Source organism: Rhinolophus hipposideros, assembly GCF_964194185.1.
Source record: "Rhinolophus hipposideros genome assembly, chromosome: 18".
Classification (NCBI taxonomy): Eukaryota; Metazoa; Chordata; class Mammalia; order Chiroptera; family Rhinolophidae; genus Rhinolophus; species Rhinolophus hipposideros.
The window spans coordinates 37344697-37368530 of record NC_138064.1 but is presented as its reverse complement, the minus strand read 5'-3'; the positions used below and the strand labels follow the sequence as shown (position 1 = coordinate 37368530).

Below are 23834 nucleotides of genomic sequence, written 5' to 3'. Positions count from 1 at the left end.
ATTTCAATTCCTTGCTCTCTCTTTTCTTTTTCTGGTACCCCTATGATGTAAATGTTGGTACACTTGATCAAAGGCCCCTTAAACAATCCTCATTTTTAAAATTCTTTTCTTTTTTTTCATTTTCTTTTTTTTGCTGTTCTGATTGGGTGTGTTCTGCTACCTTATCTTCCAAGTCACTAATTTGATCCTCTGTTTCCTCTAATGTATTGTTGATGCCCTCTAATGTGTTCTTCTTTTCAGTTACTGTATTCTTTATTTTTGACTGGTTCTTTTTATATTTTCTGTCTCAGTTTTTATGTTTCCTATTTTTTGTCAAAAGTTCTCCCTGAGATCATTGAGCATCCTTATAATCAGTGTTTTGAATTCTGTGTCTATAGATTGCTTGTCTCCATTTTGTTTAGTTCTTTTTCTGGAGCTTTGTTCTGTTTCTTCATTTGGGATGTGTTTCTTTGTCTTCCCATTTGGCTGTCTCCCTATGTTTGTTTCTGTATATTAGGTAGGACTGCTATGCCTGCTTGTCTTTGTAGAGTGACCTTATGTAGTAGATGTCCTGTGGGACCCAGTGGCACAGTCTCCCTGGTTACCTGAGCTATGTGGGCTGTGTGTGCCCTCCTGTTGCAGTTGAATCTTGGTTGCTGTTGGCACATCAGTGGGAGGAATTGACCCTCAAGCTGATTGGTTGTGAGGACTGGCTGTGTCTACAATGGAGGAGCTGTTGTGTAAGGCTGATTCTACCAGGTTCACTCTAGCGGGACTCTGGTACCTGCCTAGTTTGCCCTTTGGGTATGTCCTCCTTGGAGGTCACTGGATCCAAATCTGGTCACCAGGTGTGTCAGCCCTGGGACCTCCTGGGAGGGAAACTGTAGCAGGACAAGTTCAGCTGTAGCTTGTGCCCTGCCTGGGGCCACCTGGCAAGAGCCACAAAGCAATCCACAGATGGCTGCCACCTGCACTGGGCTTGAAGGTGACTTGAGAGGCCAAGCCATGAACTGAGGCTGGCTTCGCTAGTGCCAGGCTTAGGGCTGCTCAAATAGAGGTACAGGACATGCCAATGCCAGATGCTGCTTCTTTGGGTTTTGTGAACCTTTGAGAGATTTTAGGAAAGTCCAGTGCATGACCCAAGACAGGCCATTTGTATGGAAAAGCCACTGGAAGCAGTTTGGGTGTGCCCAAAAGTTAGAGTGGGCAGGGACTCAGGGAATTAGCAGGGTGGGATGAAGGAATAGTGTTAGGCAGGTTGATGGAGACTCTGATATGGTGGCAGCCCATGTCTGCAGGCTGGGACAGGGGAAGACTCAATAAAGAAACAGTGACTCCACCAACTCTTCCCTCTGGAAAAAAACTGTGCCTCCAACCATCACCCTGAAATGAGACAATTCAGTTTCTCCCCGTATGTCCCTGCCACCTTTTGAGCTTCTGCCCCAGCACTGGAGCTCCGAATGAGTGAGTCCATCAGAAGTAAATCCATGCATGGGCATTTTTAAGAGGAACATCTGGGACTCCAGCCTCCCTTGTCTCTCTCAGCCACAGTCTCTGCTGGTTTTCAGCCAGAAGTTATGGAGACTTCTCTCCCCAGCACTGGAACCCTCAACTGGGGAGCCTGGCATGGGGCTGGGGACCCCTCACGTCTCTGGGGGGGACCTCCCCAGCTAAGGTATCCCTCCCAATTTTTAATGGTCACATATGGGTGTGGGACCAGCCCGGTCCACATTTCAGCCCCTCCTACTAGTCTCAAGATAGCTTCTTCTGTATATGCTTAGTTGTAGGGCTTCAGTTCAGCTAGACTTCAAGTGATTCTCAATACTGGTTGTTCTGTAGTTTAGTTGTAATTTTGATGTGGTCATGAGAAGAGGTAAGCACAGCATTTTCCTACTCCACCATCTTGACCAGAAATCTCAATGTATACAATTTAAAATTGTCAATTATATCTCAGTAAAACTGGGGAGATAAAAGATTGAATTATGGGCTTTTTTGTGGCCAAATTCCTGAATAGTTCTTATTGAGACTCTGAAGAGAAATTGGCTGACTATCTACCCAGTTTCCCCGAAAGTAAGACCTAGTCGGACAATCAGTTCTAATACGTCTTTTGGAACAAAATTAATATAAGATCCAGGATTATATTGTTATGTTATGTTATATTTTATATATTATATAAGACTGGGTTTTATAGTAAAATTAGACTGGGTCTTATATTAATTTTTGCTCCAAAATATTTATTACAGCTGATTGTCTGGCTAGGTCTTATTTTCAGGGAAACACAGTAGCAATTTAGAGGTATGTACCACCAGAAAGTTCTTAAAATTAGCTGTGATAAATATATTATTGCTACTTTGTTAGTAAATTAAACAAGTTTCTTGTAGTGTATCTTCCTGTAGAATTACTACCTTAAAGAGAGAATGTTAAATTGACTTGTATTTTAAGTGACACGTAAAATCTAACTCATAAAGAATGATTCAGTTTTTAGATTAGTTTAGTAATGTTAGCAGTGATTAGAATTTTAATTAAAGTTAAATGCTAAAAACCACATCCTTTTACCATTAATTGCCACTGCTTTTGAACTATGACATACAGTGATTGTTGAATAATTTAATAATGACCCTATTTTTAAGTTTGGCCAAATGAGAAAAATATCCTCATTCTTCATATTAACATCAGTTGGATTACCTTTGAGTAGGTCTTGAAGTTGAGTAGGTATATTTTGTTTGTTCTAAGGTAAGTAATAGGATTCTTTGATATAAGCAACCACAACCAACTCTTAAGTGTGAAGGGAATTTATTAGATTGATAACAACTCATGGAATGGATAGAAAGATTAGAAAAGTTGGCCTGGAAAGAGGTAGGCTGAGCTACTTCAGAGGGTTGAAAAGTAGGAACTTTAGGAATGTCACTCTGCTGGTATATTTTGATCAAGACTCCACTGCTAGAATGAATAAACGGTTTTGTCTATTACTTGAGATAGACTAGTCAGGATTCAAAATTCAGGGATAGGGTTTTTAACCTATCTTAATTCACTTGACTGTCGTCTAGTGTACTGGAATGGTGAAAGAAAGGGCCTTATACAAGAATTCTCAAGGAACTTCCCTTTTTCACAATGGTAGGTCAAGTGCCAGGACTTACTGTCTCCACATTCTTCACTAAAGATGGAAAATAGATGTGGCATGGATGAAAACTATGCTTATTCAACACACTGAAATCTCTTCTGTTAAAGAGGACCAGGCAGATACCCATAAAAAACAATATCATTAGGATTTCTAAGCACAGAGGTCTAAAGATCTCTTAATTTGTCATTAGGCAAAAATTCTCTATGGACAGAGTATGTAAAATCTTTTTTGAAATTTCAGTTCCTGTTTCCATTTTATGTGGTGTAAACTTTTTTACTTTCCAGAAAGAATATATTCTAAATTGGAGGTTCAGTTAGTTATCGTTAACCGAATTCTACCAATGTCATTTCCTCAAAGATGCACATTTGTCTTTCTAGCCTTGTGCTCTGAATATTTCCTATAAATCGGTTATGACATTGGAATTGAGTTTTCTAGTGACATTCACTAGTGACCCTAGAGAGAGGGAATATGTGAAAGAGAAAAATCTAAGAGAACCTAGTAAAATAGTAGTTTATTATAATAGAATCTCAGGCCAGTAATCCCCATTTCTGCTTTACATGATTTTTCTGTTGCTCTTAAAATTTTTCTAATCTTTACTGTTTTCATAAAAAGCGATGTTAAAGTATCTTAATAATTCACTTAAAAATTTTAATTGCTTTTCCAGTGAAATGAAATTGTAGGACCTACCCGAAAAGACTGTCTTAATGAGATACATTCTTACTGACTTCTGCCTGTTTCACTTGTATTCCATTCTGAGAGATGAGCTAGTGTTTACATCAGATAATATTTTTTGTAGACATAGTGGAGCAAATAGTTTTAAATGCACACAGATACACTGTAAAATCAGAAATATCTGTATGTAGCGTGTTAGAGGTATATTAAATGGGGTTATTTCGGTAGAATCATGTTAACAGCCAGAGCTGTTGTGCAGGCTGACTAGTGTGGAATTGGCTTGCCAGCACACCCCTGACTCTGCAACCCCACAACAGGACTATTACCTCTGAAAGTTAGAGGCAGGCATGTATTCCTGTTTTTGAGCTGATGGCTCAGAACCTTGGTTCTTTAAAGTCGTCATAGACTCCTGTTGGAGAATGCAGGAGTCTGTGTGGTATTTTAGTCTTTTTAGAGATAGAATAAGACCTTTGTAAACAGAATTATGCTTTTATATTATCTTAAACTGTTGCCGAACTCAAGGGGTTCGTTTTGCCTGCACACATCAAAGCCAATAGAGACATGAACCGGAGTTTGTAACAAAGAAAGTAGAGGTTTATCTAAGCAAATGGCATCAAAGCCTGAGACACGTGAGCTGGTGCTCAAGGACCTGGCTCCCCGATGGCACGTAGGTTACAGGTTATACAGGGCAAAGTCACAGGACACTGCAGGTCATGTTGGGAGCTGATTGGTCGGAGGTGAGGTAAGAGAAATGAATCATTTCCTCATGTCTTGACAGTTCTGAGGTCTTTTCCGCAGTTCGTCTTTCGAGTCTCATGGGGAAGTGACCAGGGGATTGTTCCACCTTAGGGCTCAGGAGCTGAAACATAACTGAAGTCAAGATGTTCTCTTTAGCCAGTCGTTCGGACCATGTGACCATTTGTTAGGTCCGGGCATCGTTTTGTGTCAATGATCAGTTGGTTTGTGAAGTTGAAAATTTGGCAAAAAAACTAGTTCTTTTGCAATTTCTTATTAACAAGTAAGAGTTCTACAAAAATGAAAGGAAACCACGAGTTGTTATAATGGCTGTATTCTGCAGTTGAAATCTTTCTGGTGGATTATATTGTTCAATGCAGTTGTCACTGTCTTAATCATTTTCATGAAAATTTATTATTTCAAAAACAATTATGAGAACCTCATGGATTTTTTATTTTATGTTTTTCTGCATTAGTTTTATTTTTAATTCATTTAAAATTTTTTGTTTGTTTACTGAATTAAATTACTTGAATAGATTGGTGAATTTTGAAGCTAGAAAACCACACGTGGAATCTTTACTTCATATTTTAACTGGCATCTGGTAGGCTATAACTTTAACATATCACCATTGTTTTTTAGTTAAGGTGTAAAATGCAGCTTGAGTCCCTTAGTCCTTTGTTAATGTCTCTGTGGAAAAGAGAGAAGGTCTGAATTTCACAAGTGATTTGTTGTAGCCAGCAGAGAAAGAGTGAAAAACACATATTGCAGGAAACAGAACTGTCAAAGCCCCAACTAGTTTTCCTGTAATTTTGTTCACAGTTTGTTAACATAACCATTTTAAAAAGATGAATTGTGGGGGCCTGAATTGATACCCTTAGGTTCCTCTGCCATTGCAGAACAATGAAGACCAAAGCACTCACCATCTTAATATTCACAGGACTGTGCTAAAGAATAATGATTTAAGATCAAGACAAGAGTTAACTGCCCACCTCACCAACCAGTGGCCTTCCCCAGGAGCTCTGGATGTCCATGCTGTTGCCTTGGATACGTTGCTTTACCGAAAACACAATAAACAGTGGTATGAGTAAGTGTAATACTTTTTTTTCCAACTAATTACAAAATTTAGTTGTACCAAAACATATGGCTATCCACTTTGGTTTCTCAGTTATGCTTCTTACTGAATTGAATTTGTTGTTAGCTTAAAGCAAAAGGATTTAAGACTACTTGGGCTTGGTAAGGTTAGATTAAGGCAGTGAAGTGCTAATGTTTGGAAGCCAAGGCACCCTGGGGAAGTAAAATATCTGAGAAATGGTTACGCAGCATTGTACGCAGAGAAGTTACCTCCTTCTCCTTCAGTTAATGTTCAGCCAGTCCTTCAGTTAAGGCTGTGAATTCCTATTAAACAGGAGCCATGTGTTTTTTAATTCTAGCTTTAGTGTTTGTATTAGCCATAGGATTAATTTTCCTGCTATTTAGAAAACACAAAATTCCATCTCATGATAGAACGATATTTACATGTTATTGGTGGGTGTGAAAGAGAGTTGTTTATTTTCAATAAATCTAATTTTTGGAGGCCGTAGAAGATATAATCATTCCACCTATGGGTCACAAGACCCCTTTTCTATTTCTTGATCCCTTTGTTCAGGACTGTCATTTACTTGCAGTTTCCCCATTTTGAGAGAGCTGCAAAATCTTAGGCTGTCTTCTTTTAGGTAATCTTCATTTTGGAACTTGTAGATTTTATTACCGTCTTTTGGCTTTTAGGCACTTTCCAATCTTGATAATTTTTTTTCAATATCTTTATTATCCTGTCTTCAGCCAATGTTCTGATTATTTTTCCTGCTCTCCCTCCATTCTCTTCTATTCTTTCCCCTTCCTCCTCTCCTTTGTTTCCCTTTTCCCTCCTTCCTCTTATCTCTTCTTTTTCCTTTCTCCTTCTCTCTTTTTCTTTCTCTGATCTTTTAGAGCCCTTGTTTAAATTTCGCTAGCAAAGTAACACACTTCTGTCTGTGCTTCTTAGAGTGACTATCACTAGGTAATTAGCCATACATTTTTACAAGAAACGTTTTAGCACAGACACAATTTCACCTGATTTATTCTGGAATTTTGTATTTTTCATTTATCAATGGTAGAATTCAAAATAAATGTGACATTTTGTTAAAATTTTTCCTAGTGGCTTAAATACTTTTTCTTTTATTGATTGCTAGAGATAAACAAGAAAATGTGAGCAGATTATTTACAGAATAAATCAGTAGAACTTAGGTGGCCCCTTTAGCTCAGTTGGTTAGAGCATAGTGCTAATAGCACCAAGGTTGCCAGTTCTATCCCCGCGTGGGACACTGTGAGCTGTGCCCTCCCTAAAACTAAATAAATTACATTAAAAAATAAATAAATCAGTAGAACTCTTCTTCAATATCTACTAACCATGCTGCTTCAAGGTGTTAACTGAGTCTTTCATGGATTGGGACTAATCCATGAAAAAAAGTTCTCTTTTATACCCTTATGAAAGTTATGAATAACTAGAATGTATCTTATTTTGCTAGTATGTAATTTTATCTTTCAGTGGCATATTTAATTAGTGGAAGACTTTAATGGAAGAATATGAGTTTGTATTTCTAACTTATGACTGAAAAACTAAATTTATGGTGATACTTGGTACACTTATCTTGTCTATATATAACGTATGAGATGCTCCTGCTTTTTTAACTGCAAAAATATTAGCATTTTAAGTCCTGGCTAGTTAAAAAACTAATAATTATGCCTTTTTATTGCAATATCTACCTTGTCACTTTAGATAGTGGGAGGTTAAATATTTTAGCCAAAAGACATGTTTCCCTGCCTATAGAGTTACCTATTGAGGAACAGATGGAGAGTCTAAGTAGATGATTTACTTGTAGCTTGTCTTTGCAAGTAATAGTAGTGACTGGATTTTACAAAGTGTTACAGTGGCAACAAATGTAACTGAAGTCTGACAAAAGAAAACAGTGAAACTGCCGGTTCATAAATTGTGCATCCAAACTTTATATTCCTTGACACAGTTACTCTATTAGTTTAAGAAGAGACATCCTTTCCTTCCCAGCATCATCTCTTAATTTGACCTGACCTTAGTTGTTGATATTCCTTTTAGATGGTCCTATTGCCAAACGAATGTCCTTGAACAAAAGTATGCAGCTAGAGTGTAGTAGTGAGATCACTGGACCTAGAGTTAAGTCAGGACTTAAAAGGAATCTCTGCTACTTATTTGTTGGGTAATACTAACACTTCCTCTTACCTTTTGTTTCTGCACATGCAATACTGTGGGTAATGCCTATTTAAAAAGAATTATAAGGATCATATGGGGTAATAAATTTTCTGACACTTAATAGATTCACAGTAAATATTTATTTATACTATAATCTTTTTGTTTATACTCTCACATAACCTCATATCTTTCATGTTTGGAGAATATACACTCACCCAACATCCCAAGCTCTACTTTCTTAGAGAACTTGTAAAACCTTATGCAAAATTAAAATGACCAGCCAATCCCCAATTGTTCTGAATAAGTAATTCCAACTTTTTCATGTAAAAATGGAGATTTTGGATTTTTAGAACAGAATAGTGCTCTATAAATCATGTTAGCAACAAGTCATGTCTTTTCATCAGTCTTTTGTACTCTTCAAATTCATAATATAAACCAAAGCTCTTGAACTAACCTGATCACTAATTCCTCTTAATTTGACCAATATCTTAAATAAGTTCAACAAACATTTATTGAGGAGGTACAAATTATGGAGGAGGTAACCAAAACAACTTTAATAAGGAACATTAGCTTTCTTGATAATTCGGAGAAAGAAACTGACAATTTCCTGCTAAGAATATGGTTATTATAAATAACCATGGATGTCTATAGTTACTTCTTTAGGAGCTTTGTAAATTAATTCTCCCAGTTAGCTTTGAGAAGGAGAGCGTTTGATTCAATGAATTTTGTGAACTTGTTGACATTTCTTTTTTTAAAATAATTTTTTTAAATTTTCAATTACATTCTCCTTCCATCACCATGGAAGGAGAACCGATTCTGGGTGGTGAACACACAATGGGATTTATAGATGATGTAATACAGAATTGTACACCTGAAATCTATGTAATTTTACTAACAAATGTCATCCCAATAAATTAAAAAAATATATATGTATATCTTTAAAAAAATTTCAATTACAGTAGACATTCAATGTTATTAGTTTCAGGTGTACAGCATAGTGGACAGACATTTATATAACTTATGAAATGATCTCCCCATTAAGTCTAGTACCCACCTGGCACCATACATAGTTATTACAATATTATTGACTATATATTATTGACTGTTTCTTACATCCCCATGACTGTTTTGTTACTGCTATTTGTATGTCTTAATCCCTTCACCTTTTTAGCTCATAACCCCAACCCCCATTTCATTTGGCAACCATTAAAATGTTCTCTATAGCTATGAGTTTTTTCTGTTTTATTTTTTTCAGTTTCCATATATAAGTGAAATTATATGGTATGTCTTTCTCTGTCTGACTTATTTCACTTAGCATAATACCCTCTAGGTCCATCCATGTTGTTGCAAATGGCAAGATTCCATTCTTTGTATGGCTGAATAATATTCCATTGTACGTATGTACCACAGTTTCTTTATCCGTTTGTCTGTTTCTTAAAATGACCCATTAGATAACTTGGCTATGTTGTCATCTACTCGTGGAAGGATCCCTTTCACAACTGAAAAGCTTAAATTTATTTCCATTTACTATACTGTTTATAAAACTTTAAAAATATATTTAGACTTGGCAAGATTAGTTATGCTGGATTTTATATCTTTTACTGCAGTCATAGGAATATTGTGTTAAAAATTTTTAAGGAATTATAGGCTTACTGTAAGAACTCAAATATAACTAAGTATATAAGGTATATTCTTTTAACACAGAGAGAGTAATTACTTTTTGTTTCAAGTAAGTTCTGTTTTAATATGCTTCTTTATATGTAAAGTCTTGGTCACATGAGCTGGTTAGATACTGGTTATATAATTTTGTTAGGTTATTGTCTAACCCACTCATTCCCATCCTAACAGACCAGATTCAGTGTCATCATATTTATATTTTTTACATAAGCCTTTTCAGTGTTCCAAATTTATCATTGTTTGCCAATTTGGCTATCATTCACAAAATTATTGAGAATTATGAGCTTCTATATGCCCTTCATGATCTGTTAAAGCTAATTTTTCTTAATGACTTCTGAGTGGTAGATATAATCAGTTTAAATATACTAGTGGTTCTCCTTCCCATGTGTGTCTTTCTAATATTTTTGGAGTAGAACTCCCTAAAGCACTGAGGCTGCAAAAATCTTTTACAGTTTGTAAGTTTTACCTGACTCAAATATGTCCTTCTCTTTCAGGCTTCTTTGCATCCTTCCATTGATTTTAGTAGATTAAGAGTATATAGATATTCTGCTATAGCAAATGCTTATTTTGTTCCTTAAATATATTTCTATGAAATCAAATCAAGAATAAAAAGAATAGTATATCTGTTTTCAAGTACATTCATGTGCCTCTTTGTATGCATTTGTTTTTATTTTCTTCTGGGCATCACACTCTCTGCTGTCCAGTAACTACCAGATAATGTAAATTATTATTGACCTCAATACATATGTTGGGCAAATAAGTGATGTAAGTTATTCATATCATTACTTCTGATCACTGATACAAAGTGTAAGGTTGTAGAAAAATTTACTAATAAGTGAATTCAGGTCTGTTGCTCAGTTTTCTTTTGCCTTTATTTGGTACCAGTTCTGTATGTTGAAATTTGTATTTGAGTTATTTTAAATGTTTAAATAGTTTATGTTGAATGCAATGGTTATGTCTCAAATGCTCAAGACATGTAATTCCGCCAAGTTTAATTTAAATTATATTTAACAATGTAATGACATAAACTATAAACTTTTATGTAGACATAGTACATGACTTCTACAGTCTTGGATTCTTATTTTGATCAAGCTATTACTATTTTAAAAATTCTACCCTGAGAGATAGTAATAGATTGTTAATTGGTTTGATGTGTCTGGTGGGTTACATTTAAATCTTGCAGTGTGATGTTAATAAGTCTAGAATTCTAAGATAGGATCTAGTGGTGACTTTCTAAAGACAGAGGTCCCATAGACAGTTAGTTTTACTCCATGACAACAGCATGTTTGTCGGATGGAGTTGCCAATCACATTGGAAATCAGGTGAGAATGTGAAAACCCAACCCATTCTTTGTCATTGTTGAAAAGCAGCTGCACTAGACTTTTCCTAGGTGGTGGGTCTGTAGTTGTTTTCAGGCAAGAAGATACTGTCTGATACTGTTCTTAATATCTTATGAATAAGGTGCTTAATTTCGACTTGGAATTTTTATTATTGCTGCAGAATGTCATCGTTTACCAAATTCTATTCCTATATTCATTGGCATTTGGTTAAGGAAAGCCTATAAACTCTAGGATTTTCACTAAAGTGACAAGTTAAAGGGTAGAAAGGTCCCCCAAATCACTTTGGATCTGGAATATGATATTCTAAAAGGAACTTTAGTAGGTCACACAGAAAGCTCATTCTATGTTGCCATCATCAGAGGCTGCTTTTACAAGCTTTCCTCCCTCAAGTAGGTGACAGTCCTTGAGATTACTGTAAATGTGCTGTGAGACCTTACAATATTCAGTTGAATTCTAAATCTTTTTTTCTGGGTATTTTTGTGTGTGTAAATTTCTATACACAATTTTTAAAAATCAGTAACATTAATGAACAAGTTTCCTATGATGAAAAGTTAGTGTCAGAAACTCACCTTAAACCATTTAATTTTAAAAGCAAGCCCTCCACCTGTTAGGCACAGAAAAATAATTTGGAAGAGAAGCTTATTTATAATTTCCTTTATTAAATTCTTGTGTTCCTGCTTTCTTCTATAGCTAAGTAAATAAGATTTCAATGGAAATCAAGTGAAATTTTCAGTGATTTGATTAAATATAGTATAGTTTATATGGTCTATCTCAGCAAACAAGGCTGTTCTTTAAGAATAGCTTCTAAAAGAGGAAGCCAAATCTTTTCTTCCTATTCCAGAGATGAGATAGTATAGTAGTGAAGGGGACAGAATAAGAGCCAGCCTACCAGGTTCAAATCTAATCTCTTTTTGCCCCAGTTTCCTCTACTATAAAGTAGGGATCGTAATAATTCCATCCTCTTAGGGTAATTGTGAGGATTAAATAAGTTAATATATATGAAATATGTAGACCAGTGCCTAGCATTTTTAAAGAACTATATAAATATTGGGTATCATTTTTTAAATTACATGTTGTATAGCTCATATACATATTATCTATTATAATTAGCCGAAGTTTCCTACAATAATAGCTCTTCTTGTTACTTAAAAGTATAATTAAGAACTTTTATAATCTCGACATTTGAAAAGTCATCATGTTATAAAGTGAGAACACTGTTTGCTTTATAAGCTAGTAGTTATTCCATCACCGCATTATTCATTTCATTTCTTAGAGGAAAAAAACACGTAGGTACCTGTTGTATATATCCCCCCTACTGAATATACATGCATTTGATAAACTTGTATGTCTACTTTTGTGAGTATGAATAGAGAATAGCTATGTAATAAATCATTTAAACTATATGTGCTTTCCTATAATGTTACATTTCTAGGAAATTAGATAGGGTTTGACTACCTTAGGAAATAGATGTTAAACCTAAAAAAATATGTTCATTTCCCTGGATCGTTTATATTTGGAAATAGTAATGAATTCTGTGCCCTTACTTGAAATGTCAATTATACCGAAGCTGCATATATCTTTTGAGTTGGTTTTAACATGACAAAACAAATGAGGACAGTTTAATAATAAATCTTCATTTATTTTTCATTTGTAACTGAGTTTTTCCTCTATTATAATTTATTTCTAATTAATTTCCTTAATAGAAAATGGGCTCACAGTTGCAAATAGATGAGGAAAGGAGGTTAATTATCTTGATGGTATATTAACACAAACAGGTATTTTATTACCCCCAATTTTTTAACATTCTAAATTACAGGAATTTATAATAATTTGTTATATTATATAATAACCATCTGTACAAATATCAAGACATTGAACAATTTTGAAGTGCTTAGGAGACAGTAGATTATTATTGTTATGTTGATTTTGTTTCTGCATTAAGAGTATTCTGTAGATTTTTCTGCTCCTTTGATGACAGATAATAACCAGAAGTCCCCATTTCTTGACCAGCTGGATAATCCAAATTGGTGTAAAGATTTAAATTTGTTTGAAAAATTAATTTTCTTTTCCATTTTTAGTGAATTAAACAGATAGACCTCCAAAATGGTAGAAGGAAAAGTATTATATAATGGAGCTCATATTGTAGCCATAATAAAGACAAAGTTTAGGGGAAACATTGGGGAGTAATTAATCAGAAATTCAATAAATTGAAGAAATCGAAGAACATCTTTTTAAATTATTTTTTTGTGAGAAGAAATTCAAGTAGTATTTTTCTCTTGTTTTACAGAAAGAGTTATCAAAGTCTTGACCAGCTATCAGCTGAAGTTAGCCTTTCTCAGAGTTCACTGGATCCAGGTCAGTCACAAGAAGGTGATGGAAAACAAGACACATTAAATTCAATCAGTGAAGGTAAGGGGGGAAAAATCTATTTGAAAATTGATTTTTCCTGCACTATCTATATTTTGATTGCAGAGGATCACTGAAGAATAATAGTGATATTTCTGTGAAGCGTGATAAGAATTAAGCTACCAGTATAATTAAAAGTGGTCTGCTCATGTGTTTATGGCAAACCTTGAAAGATTATCTGTAATTTTTACTTTATTTCCTCACTTCCTGTACTCTTTTCTGCCCACTCCAACTTTGTGTCTCTACCACTTACTGATTTTTACCAAGGTGATATTAACCACTGCCATGTTGCTAACATCAGTTCTCTGTCCTCTTAAACTTCTTAGCAGCTATTGATGCAACTGACCACTTCCTCATTCTTGAGTCACTTTTGGGAATCTTGTTTACTGAGTGTCCTGAAAAACTTGGAGAATAGAACATAAGACTTCTATTTTTCCTGTTACTGCTTTCAGCTATGCTCTTATCAACCACTCTTTCCATTGGGTTGCGTCTTCTTGAACAACATCTTAGTCCAATTCCATAACATTTCAGGCAGCTTTCAATGATTGTATTTCAGTTTCCAAGACTCAACCTAGTCATTTTCAAACTTCAGTAGCTTAGTTGGTTCAAAGTTCTTTTCTTTTCTACCCCCAGCATAGGCTACAGCTGTGCCTTTGGATTGGACAAGTGTTGCTGGTATGATGACATGGTGCTCACATCTTTTCTCTCCACTTCTTCCCAGTTCTACATCTGCTGCTGTGTAGTGAGAGCTCAGGAGAGACAGATAATTTCTTACTTCAGGGGAACCTGCATTCCTCTGCACCTCCAGTTTCTTCCCCGTCTTCTCACATTGCAGTAAATGGCTCCACCATAGGCATTATCCTAGATTCTACTCTATCCCATTACAACTGCAAGTCAGTTTATTAGCAAGTCCTGTCAGCTCTCCAGTTAACACGTGATATATACATTGACTCACCATCCTCCCCATTACTGCAACCCAAGTCTGTGCCACCTGGGCAAGCCTGCTGGGTGGACTATGGCCATGGCTTTTTCATTCTTTCACCTCTCTTTTGCCCCATCATAGTCCATTTTCCATAGAGAAATCAGTGATCTTTAAAAACATAAATCAGGAACTATTATACCCCCACTTAAAATTATCCAGTGGCTCTCAATGACAATCAGAATAAAATTCAAACTGCTTATCATAGCACTATAATTGTTGATAGAAAAGGGTGAGAAGTCATTTTTTTCAAGAAGCATTTTATTAAGCCCATCGTATGTGACAAGTATCATGCTAGTAACTATTAATACTAGTAACCACTGTATTTCATCAAATCTAAGATGCTTGGCTTTTAAGATACATGTACCACAAAATATACCACAAAAAAAGAAAAGAAAAATAAAATGCTGACAAACTATAATACGTTTCCATATCTCTTAGCATTTTTTTAATATTTATTTTAAAAGATCTTTTAGACTTTTAAAAACCTGTTTTAGGAGCATTTGAGCTCTTGCTCCCCAATATATGTACTCAATTTGGCTCAAATAAACGTATACAAATAAAAAACCCCCAACAAACTATTTTACTATAATTCACATAACATAAAATTCACTACTTTAAAGTGTACAATTCATTGGTGTTTAGTATACAGTCATGTACCTCTTAACAATGGGGATATATTCTGAGAAATGTGTCGTTAGGTGAATTTGTCATTATGTGAACATCTTAGAGGGCACTGACACAAACCTAAATGGTACAGCTTACTACACACCTAGGCTGTATGGTCCAGCCTATTGCTTCTAGGCAACAAGCCTGTACAGCATGTTACTGTAGAAAACTGTAGAAAACAATAGATTAAATCAAGCACAAGAGAAAATGATACAATTGAGAGATACAGTAAACATGAGATGCGAGGCTGCCGCCCACTTGCTGCCAAAGGAAAAATGTTTCTTTTACAGCAAACATTTTTTATAAGTAGAAAGAGTACACTTTAAAATAAGAAAAAAAGTATAGTATAATAAATACATAGCCATTTATTATCATTATCAAGTATCATGTACTGCATGTCATTGTATGTGCTGGACTTTCATACGACTGGCCGCGCAGGAGGTTTACACCAGCATCACCACGCACGAGTAACGTGTTGTGCTAAGACGTTATGACAGCTACGACATTACTAGGCTATAGGACTTCTTTTTGCAGCTCCATTATAATCTTACAGGACCACAGTCATCCATGCAGTTGGTCACGGACTGGAACATCCTAGGCAATGCATGACCATGATGACAGTCACCAGAACATTGCCATCACCCAGTAAAGAGGCCCTGTACCTCTTAGCTGTCAATCCCAATCCCTCCCCACCCCATCCCTTAGTAACTACTAATCTGCTTTCTGTCTTTCGGGATTTGTCTATTCTAAACATTCATATAATGAATACAATGTGTAACTTTTTTGGTCTGGCGTCTTTGACTTAGCATAATGTTTTCACAGTTCAACTCTGTTGCTGCATTTATCAGTACTTCATTCCCTTTTAGGACTGAATAATTATATGAATGTACCACAATTTGTTTATCCATTCATCAGTTGGATGTTTGAATTGTTTCTGCTTTTGCACTATGATGCTGCTATGAACATTCATGTACAAGTTTTTATAACATATATTTTTACTTCTTTTGAGTATACAACCAGGAATGGAATTGGCTGGATCACATGTTTAACCATTTGAGAACTGCTAAGTTGTTGTTTTTGTTGTTGTTGTTGTTTTTAAAGATTTTTATTGGGGAAGGGGAACAGGACTTTATTGGGGAACAGTGTGTACTTCCAGGCCTTTTTTCCAAGTCAAGTTGTTGTCCTTTCAATCTTAGTTGTGGAGGGCACAGCCCAACTCCAGGTCCAGCCACCGTTAGTTGCAGGGGGCGCAGCCCACCATCCCTTGCGGGAGATGAACTGGCAACCTTGTGGTTGAGAGCCCGCGCTCTGACCAACTGAGCCATCCAGCACTGGCCTATGTGGGAATCGAACCGGCATTCTTTGGCATTAGGAGCATGGAGCTCCAACCGCCTGAGCCACCGGGCCGGCCCAGCTAAGTTGTTTTTTGAAGTGTACCATTTTACAATCCCACTAGCAATGGAGGAATATTTCAGTTTCTCCATACCCTCACCAACACTTGTTATTATCTTTATTATAGCCATCCTGGTGGGTGTGAAGTGGAATTTCATAGTTTTGATTTGCATTGCCCTAATGAGTAACAATGTTGAGCATTTTTTCATGTGTTTATTGGCCATTTGTATATCATCTTCAGAGAAATATCTGTTCAGATCCTTTGACCATTTAAAAACTGCATTGTTTTTTTTTTTTATGGTAGAGTTTTAATAGTTCTTTATGTGTATTCTGGAGAGTAGACCCTTATCAGATATGATTTGCAAATATTTTCTCCCATTCTGAAGGGTTTGTTTTTCATTTTCTTGCTAGTGTTCTTTGATTCACAGTTTTAAGTTCTGATGAAGTCTTGTTTATCTAGTTTTTCTTTTGGTTGCTTGCACTTTTGTAGTCATATCAAGAAACCATTGCCTAATCCAAGGTCATGCATATTTACACCTTTGTTTCCCTTTAAGAGTTTCATAGTTTTTAGATCTTACATTTAGGTCTTCGATCCATTTTGATTTAATTTTTCTGTGTGGTGTGATCTAAGCATACAACTTTATTCGTTGACCCTGGTCCATTTGTTGAAGAGTATTCTTTCCCCCCATTGAGTGGTCCCAGAACTCTTGTTGAAATATAGCACATATGGGTTTGTTCCTGGATTCTCAATACTGTCCCATGGGCCTGTGTGTCTCTGCCTGCCTCGTTGTCTTTACTCCCAGCCCAGACTGATTACTGTAGCTTTGTAGTCAGCTTTGAAATCAGGACGTGAGTTCTCCAACTTTGTTCTTTTTCAAGATTGTTTTGGCTATTCAAGGTCCTTTGCATTTCAATATGAATTTTATAATCAATTTATCATTTCTGAAAAAAATGGGGAATTAAACTTTTGAAGGGGATTACATTGAATCTGTAGATCAATTTGGGAAATACAGCAATATTTTGTCATTGTCAGTATACAACCCTTCCACTTCTTTGGTTAAGTTTATTCCTGAATATTTTATTCTTTTAGATGCTATTATAAATGAATTGTTTTTTTAAAAAAATTTTTTTGATTGTTGGTTACTTCTTTGAGACTTTATGCATAGATTTTAAAATTAATTTCAGTGTTCTCTAGAAGGAAAATAAACGTGAATCATTTGTCAAGAACTTCTTCATGTTCAGAGTGTGTCTTTTGAATCATTTTTTGAACCAAAATGTCAGTGACCGTCTTTCCTCACAATATCATCTTCTGCCAACAGTGAACCATTTCCTAAAAAAAAAATACTCCACTGTTGTAGGGATGTCTTTCAAGTTACCAACAAATATCCTGCACCTTTTTATGTAGATACTTTCCTATTTGCCTAATTTATAGATTCATTTTCATCAGTTAAATCAAATACTTCTGTAAGTTAAACAGAATCTCTTCAAAGGTGACAGTTCCATGACAAATTGATGTTTGACATCTTAATGGGAATCCTGTGTGATGCATGAATCAGTCACACCAATTGCTTGTTGCTTCAAAATTTATTTTATCTATTCTGAGAAATTTCTTCTACCTTCAGTTATATACTTGGCATGTGACAAGCAATCCTTTGCATATATCCCCAAGCTTCATCTACTTGGAGATTGTTTTCCCTTTCTTAGAAATTTCTTCCCAAGCTCTGTGTTGTTCTATAAGAAAGTATGAATTGCAGTAATTTCAGTAAGGCTTCACTGGCTCTGTAGTAAATTAATATGACCAAGAATGTTTCTGAATTCAGAAGACTTAATTTCAAGTCACAGTACAAACAGATTACGATTACAGGGTAATTTCCAGGCTCCTTAACCTGAACTGTAAAGCCTTCAGTGGTCTTTGCCCATTCCCCTAATCTCATTTCTTGCTCGTAGCTCCTTTGGGTGTTAATTCTCCCCTCTGTGCTTTTGCTCATGCTGGTCCTCTGCAGAGCCTCTCTGGTTTTTGCCTCCTTGGGTATGCATGTCCACTAGGATTCAGTTCAGTAGTCATTTTCTCCCTGAAACTTCTCTAATTGCCCCTAACCCATACTTTCTGATTTGGTTGGATACTTCTCCTCTAAGATCCCGTAATACCCTTGAGTTACACTGTTATCGCTGCACTTACTGCATTTGTTATAATTTTGTTTGTGACTGTTTCCACCATACACTAAATTCCCTGTGGGCAAGAAGTGGTTTTTAAATGTATCTTTTTATCGCAATGCCCAGCACTGAAGGGACACTCAGTGACTTCTACCTTCATACCATTTGTAGCAGTACCATCCCAAGATGTTTAGAGTCCAGATTCCATATTAAAACATTTAAAACAAACTGACCTTTATTGCTATAAAACAAAATTCCATTTTCTGTTCCTGATGACTAATTTGTTTCTGCTAGGAACTACCAATCTCCCAGTCAGTCATCTGGACACAGGGTTTTTTGTTAGCCTTGACAAGTTCGTACCCCCATATCAATAAATTGCTTTTAAAATATTAACTCAGATTTTAATGTACTTGTTATTTTTTAATCCATTGTAATAATTTTATGTTTATATATATGTATATATGTATTAGCAACTGTTGACATCACAGTATTCAAGAATATGCAATATTGGTAAAGTAGAAAGTTTTTAATGGTTTTAGGTCCTTATTGATATTCTTCAAGGGCAATTAAATATTTGTTAATTTTATCCTAATTTTCAGGTAAAGAAGATACTCCCTCATTACTTGGTCTATGTGGGTCTCTAACATCAGTGGCAAGTTATAAATCTCTAACAAGCCTAAAATCTAATGACTACCTTGCAAGTCCTACAACAGAGATGACAAGTCCAGGCCTAACTCCATCCTGAAAAATTTTATGGAAAAGCCAAAAGATTTTGTTGCAAATGTTCTATTTACATAAGTTTGACTGATGGGAAAAACCTTTGGAATTTTATATTGTTCTGGCATGTCTGGAATTCTGTTACTCATGTTAGCGTTCAGTCCACTCCATGTAAACTTCTGAGTGGAAAAAAAAATGTTTCTGGTATTTTTCATTTTAAAATTCTTATATTTGTCACTGAGGAAGTTTAAAATGAATAGGCTTAAAAAACTTTCAGAGATCCTCTAACTTAATAATCCATTGCAAATTGTACATATTTATTATTTAGCAGGTTTTCACATATTTAAATATATCATCATTGCCAGAGACTGAGTTCAAGGTTTATTCCAAAGACAAGCTAAGTATTTTCTTTCACTCTTTTATGCAATGATTAAAATTTCTAAAAATGACCAATTTCATTTTCATTAATTTCTTCCTAGGTCTTAATGTTTAAAAGTCTTGTTTTTAATATGAGAATAGTCTCAGCTGCAGTTTCACAGTGACTTAACTCAATTTTTCTTTCACAATTATTTCGTATCAACATTCCATTTAACATTTTATAAATTTTGTAGGACTGTGCCTTTAGGCAGTTAGGGTCACAAGGAAAGTATTTTAGGCCAGTTAGGTAAAATGAATAAATTTCTTATCTTTGTTGTCCCAAAATTTTCTTCAAAGGTTATTAAAAAATATTAAATATGCCTCAAAATTTGGAAACATTAAAAAATAGAGACCAGGTATTCAAATAAGTATTTGATCAGGAAAGATTTCAAGTTCAGTTATGTACTTGAGAAGCTTTTAAATTAGGATCAGTGGGGTAATCAACTATACTGAACTTCTGGCATACAGTACTGCTTTTTCTCCCTTGTGTGCAACAATGAATTGTATCATGTATGTCTCACAGCTTCTATCATTTAGTTGCATTTTAAAGTTAATGTTAAAAATCCTTGCACTTCTACAGGTTAAAAAAAAAGTTTTCTTTTTTAAAAAAGCTGTGAGCCATATTTCTAGAGTTTTTGCAATTTTTGGAACTATACGTCTTGGCCCTAAAAATTCCACCATGCTGAAAGAGAAAATGTGTTAAGTATATTTTCTGTAGTAAGTTATGAGGAAAACATGGATTAGCTGTGCCAAAGAAGTTTTATACATTGTTTACATGAAGAGGCTACAATACTTACTGGGGACTTTAAGTGGTATTTTTGTTTAATAAAACATTACATTCAAACTTGATAGCTTTGATATGTAGAAAGAATGTTCCTCCTAAAAGTTTTTATTGAGAGGAGGCAAAAAGTGCTGAACTTACCACATTCATTCTTTGTATTAGAAATATAGGAGTGTGGTGGTTCTCTGCAGTCTTCAGAGTTTTGCTCTCATAATTTGGAGTTTAAGATAATAAATAGTAACAAGGCTAGTCTTATATGTAAGACAGTTCAAACAGTGTCATTTCAGGGACAAAGGAGGCCCAGAAGCCCTTAAAGTAAGTTACCTTAGATGTACCAGAACTACTCAGAGCTTTCTTCTTTTAGCTTAAGGCTTTACTTGTAGACATGCAAATATTCTTGAGCATTGGTACTTTATATCGTAATTCTGTACACCTTATTGTGAATGAGGTATCCAAAGCACTTTTCACTCAGCTTGGAGGATGAAAGGTAGGTATGAAATGAGGACAAATGGAAGCCTTGGGAGGGGAGAATGAGAAAGGGTTAAGGAGGGGAACTTCAAAACTTTTAGGCTGGCCTTAAGCACTATTGTTTTCCAAGCAACTAGCAGAATAACATTTAAATGGTTTATCATTCATGGTCCATTCTCAACTAGACATTATCCTTCAATAATTAAAAAAAAATATGTTAAAATTTTTCCATACATTTTTATAATACAGAAATTCAAGGTTCGTAATTGGTAAAGTTTTTCAGATTTGTCTAATGGACATAGTAACTTGTGCATCTTAACATGCTAAATGCAGATTTAAATATGACACCTGAGGATCGTAACTTTTCCTCCTTTCTTGGAGCTCTTGGTATAAAATTCATCTGCCAATGTGAAGTTAGGTTTCTACACAGTTTATCTCACACTAGTTATAGAGGTAGTTTGTTAATGTGTGCATGAGGAAACAACTGATGTCTCAATCTTTAGTTTTAAGTGGTGGTGGTTATTGTTCACAGGCCCTCCCCAAAATAGAATGCTGAATTACATGCTAGTATTTCCATGCGTATTTTGTTGCTCTGATGTATTATTCTTGTTGCATGTATATTAAACATTTTGTATCAGGCACTGGTGGTCTTATTTTGTCCTTGACGAAGTTACTTCATTCAGGTTGTGGACTGAACTTCTGTTTCAACAAATGTGGTAAACGTGTATTACTTAACACGGAAAATGTAATATGAAAATGGTTTTGGAGAAATCCTTATTTTAACTCCTATCAAATAAAACACATTTTTTTTTAAACCATGACATGTGTTAGAATACACAACATCTGTTGAAGTGGCACAGTACACTAGTGGTTCTGGCAGTGTTGCTGACTGGATTATGTAATAGCCAGTGTTTGTTTTCTTACCTGTAAAATGGAAGCATCATCTCAGCACCTATGTGATGCCATCAGGATGATGTCAGCATTAAATGAAATGTACATTTCTAAAAGGTAAATGCCAAAAACAAGCTACTATAGGAGCTGAGGCCCTTGTGATTTTAATGCCCGAAGTGTTTTTGACAAATAGAATTAAATAATTCTTAATTAAGATAGGTATAAGCTTTCACTAAATGTTTCAATTGCTTTGGCTGCCATGTGGCTTATAGTTAAAGATTAAGAAAGCATGTTAGTCATGTTCTGAAGGACAGCTTGTAAAGCAGGTTCCAGGAGAAATATTTAAAAGTATATTTTAAGATATTAGAAACAGTATAGCTAGTTAAACACAAAACAATGGTAGCTTCAATGCGATAGTCACAGATGTCCTGTTTATGCATTTTGCTTTAAAGAAAATGTCAGACACACAATTATGAGATATTTTGCAGAATCTTGGTTCTTCAACCCAGCACCCCTTGTTCTCAGTATAATTTTGTGTTGTTAATATGCTGTTTCTTTGTCAAGCATGAGGAGTTAACTTCAGGCTCTTGAGAATTTACGAGTGTTTTGCAGAAGGAATGTCTCCAAGGTAGCTGCCACCAGCTATTGGTGCCCAGGAGTCTGATGTGAAAAAGTATCAATCTGTGACTGAAGAAACAGGATTCTCTCTCAGTTCCCTGTAACTGCCCCTCTTCTCCCTCCCCATTACAACTCTGCTGTTTGGTCCGGAACTGCAAAGATGGTCTTTGGACATTAGTCCGCTGTCATCCCAGGCTACCTGCTTCTGGAGTAAAGCAGCCTTTCCTTTCCACCCAACACGTGTGTCTCCAGTATGGGCTTTCGAGCAGTGAGTAGATGAACTTTGGTGTTTTGGTTTTTTTTTCCCAGTAACACTACAAATTATGATGGACAGAAGCCTTAAAAATGCAAGTAAACTAAGTTTATTTAAGTCATCTTTATTAGATTTACATACAAGTTTTCAAGTGGTTATAAATGCCTCACAACTTAGGAAATTCTTTGTTATAGTTCCTATTATTAGGTAAAATCTCTAATTTTAATCAACTCATACATTGGATTGCCTCTGAAATATCACATGACTACTGCTCTGAACATCAGGGCTCCTAAATTTTTAAAAATTAGTTCACTTTGCTCTTCCTTGTAGGCAAAGCAGCTTCTATTTAGCTTTGGCATTTCTTTTTAACTGATAGAAAGGGAAAGATAAGATTCTATCAGTGTCATTATGGCACCATGGTACCTTTTAAAAATATATTTCAGTCCATACCAAGCTTTTAGATTGTTTTAAAACAGACCACCTTATTAACAACTCTTTATTAGAGCTATACCAAAAATACTTCCTTGGTTTCCTGTTTCCGTATTTCTTCTCCGTTGGCACACAAGGCCTCTGACTACATTTCCAATCTGCCTGCCTACCACATCCCCATATACCCTTTACTCAAGTGACTGGGACCACATCCCACTATTTGAGTGAAACTCCCACTTCCAGGTCTGTTTAATGGATCACCTGTCCTGATCTTAGAAGCAGTTCCTGACAAGGTCCTCGCCGCCCCCAGGCTTAGTAGACCTTTTCAATTACATCACTGGCACACCTCTAGTAATCATAGCTCTGAAACTTCCTTGAGGCCAATGAGTTTTTAAAATGTCTTATCTCCAGTGCTTTTTATCCTGCCTATCTACCACATAAAAGGTCGCAAGTGTTGAATGACATTAAAATATAAGAGCAGTAATTTATTTAAAAGTTTGGTTTGGAAAAAAAATAAAAAATAATAGACTAAAATTCCTCACATCTTTGGAATTTGTGCCCCAAGAATGGGAGGATAGAGTTTAAAGGAGTCATATGTGATTAAATAAACTTAGTGAATAATTTTCCTAGAAATAAAAGGAAAATTTATTTTAACTCCATATCAACTCTTGTCAAATATGTATTATATGAAAAGTAGCAAACAATATTGAATAAGACATTTCTTTTTAAAAATTTACATAAATATGCATGTGAGGAAATTTATCATTAATAAAATGAAACTACTTCCTTTCAAAAACATTATCAAGTACATAATTCCTAGCCAAACCATTTTTGGTTGCTAATTTTTTTTAACCAAAGTATATTAATACTTATTTACAACTTAAGTATAAAGAAA

The 23834-nt window shown here is 35.3% G+C and overlaps 1 protein-coding gene across 6 annotated transcripts in view; it reads left to right on the top strand.

The window, feature by feature from the left end:
- RUNDC3B (RUN domain containing 3B) overlaps positions 1–21387 on the top strand; it is a 132405-nt gene extending 111018 nt beyond the window's left edge. For 3 of the 6 annotated variants that reach the window (XM_081079453.1, XM_081079454.1, XM_081079458.1), the window contains 3 exons: positions 5445–5591; positions 13053–13174; positions 18965–21387. In XM_081079453.1, the coding sequence (XP_080935579.1) occupies positions 5445–5591; positions 13053–13174; positions 18965–19110 (415 nt within the window). In that variant the 3' untranslated portion in view covers positions 19111–21387. Of the gene's footprint in view, positions 1–5444; positions 5592–13052; positions 13179–18964 lie in introns of those variants that run through there. The other 3 variants (XM_081079455.1, XM_081079456.1, XM_081079457.1) reach the window with 2 other exon arrangements.
- The last annotated feature ends 2447 nt before the right edge of the window (positions 21388–23834 follow it).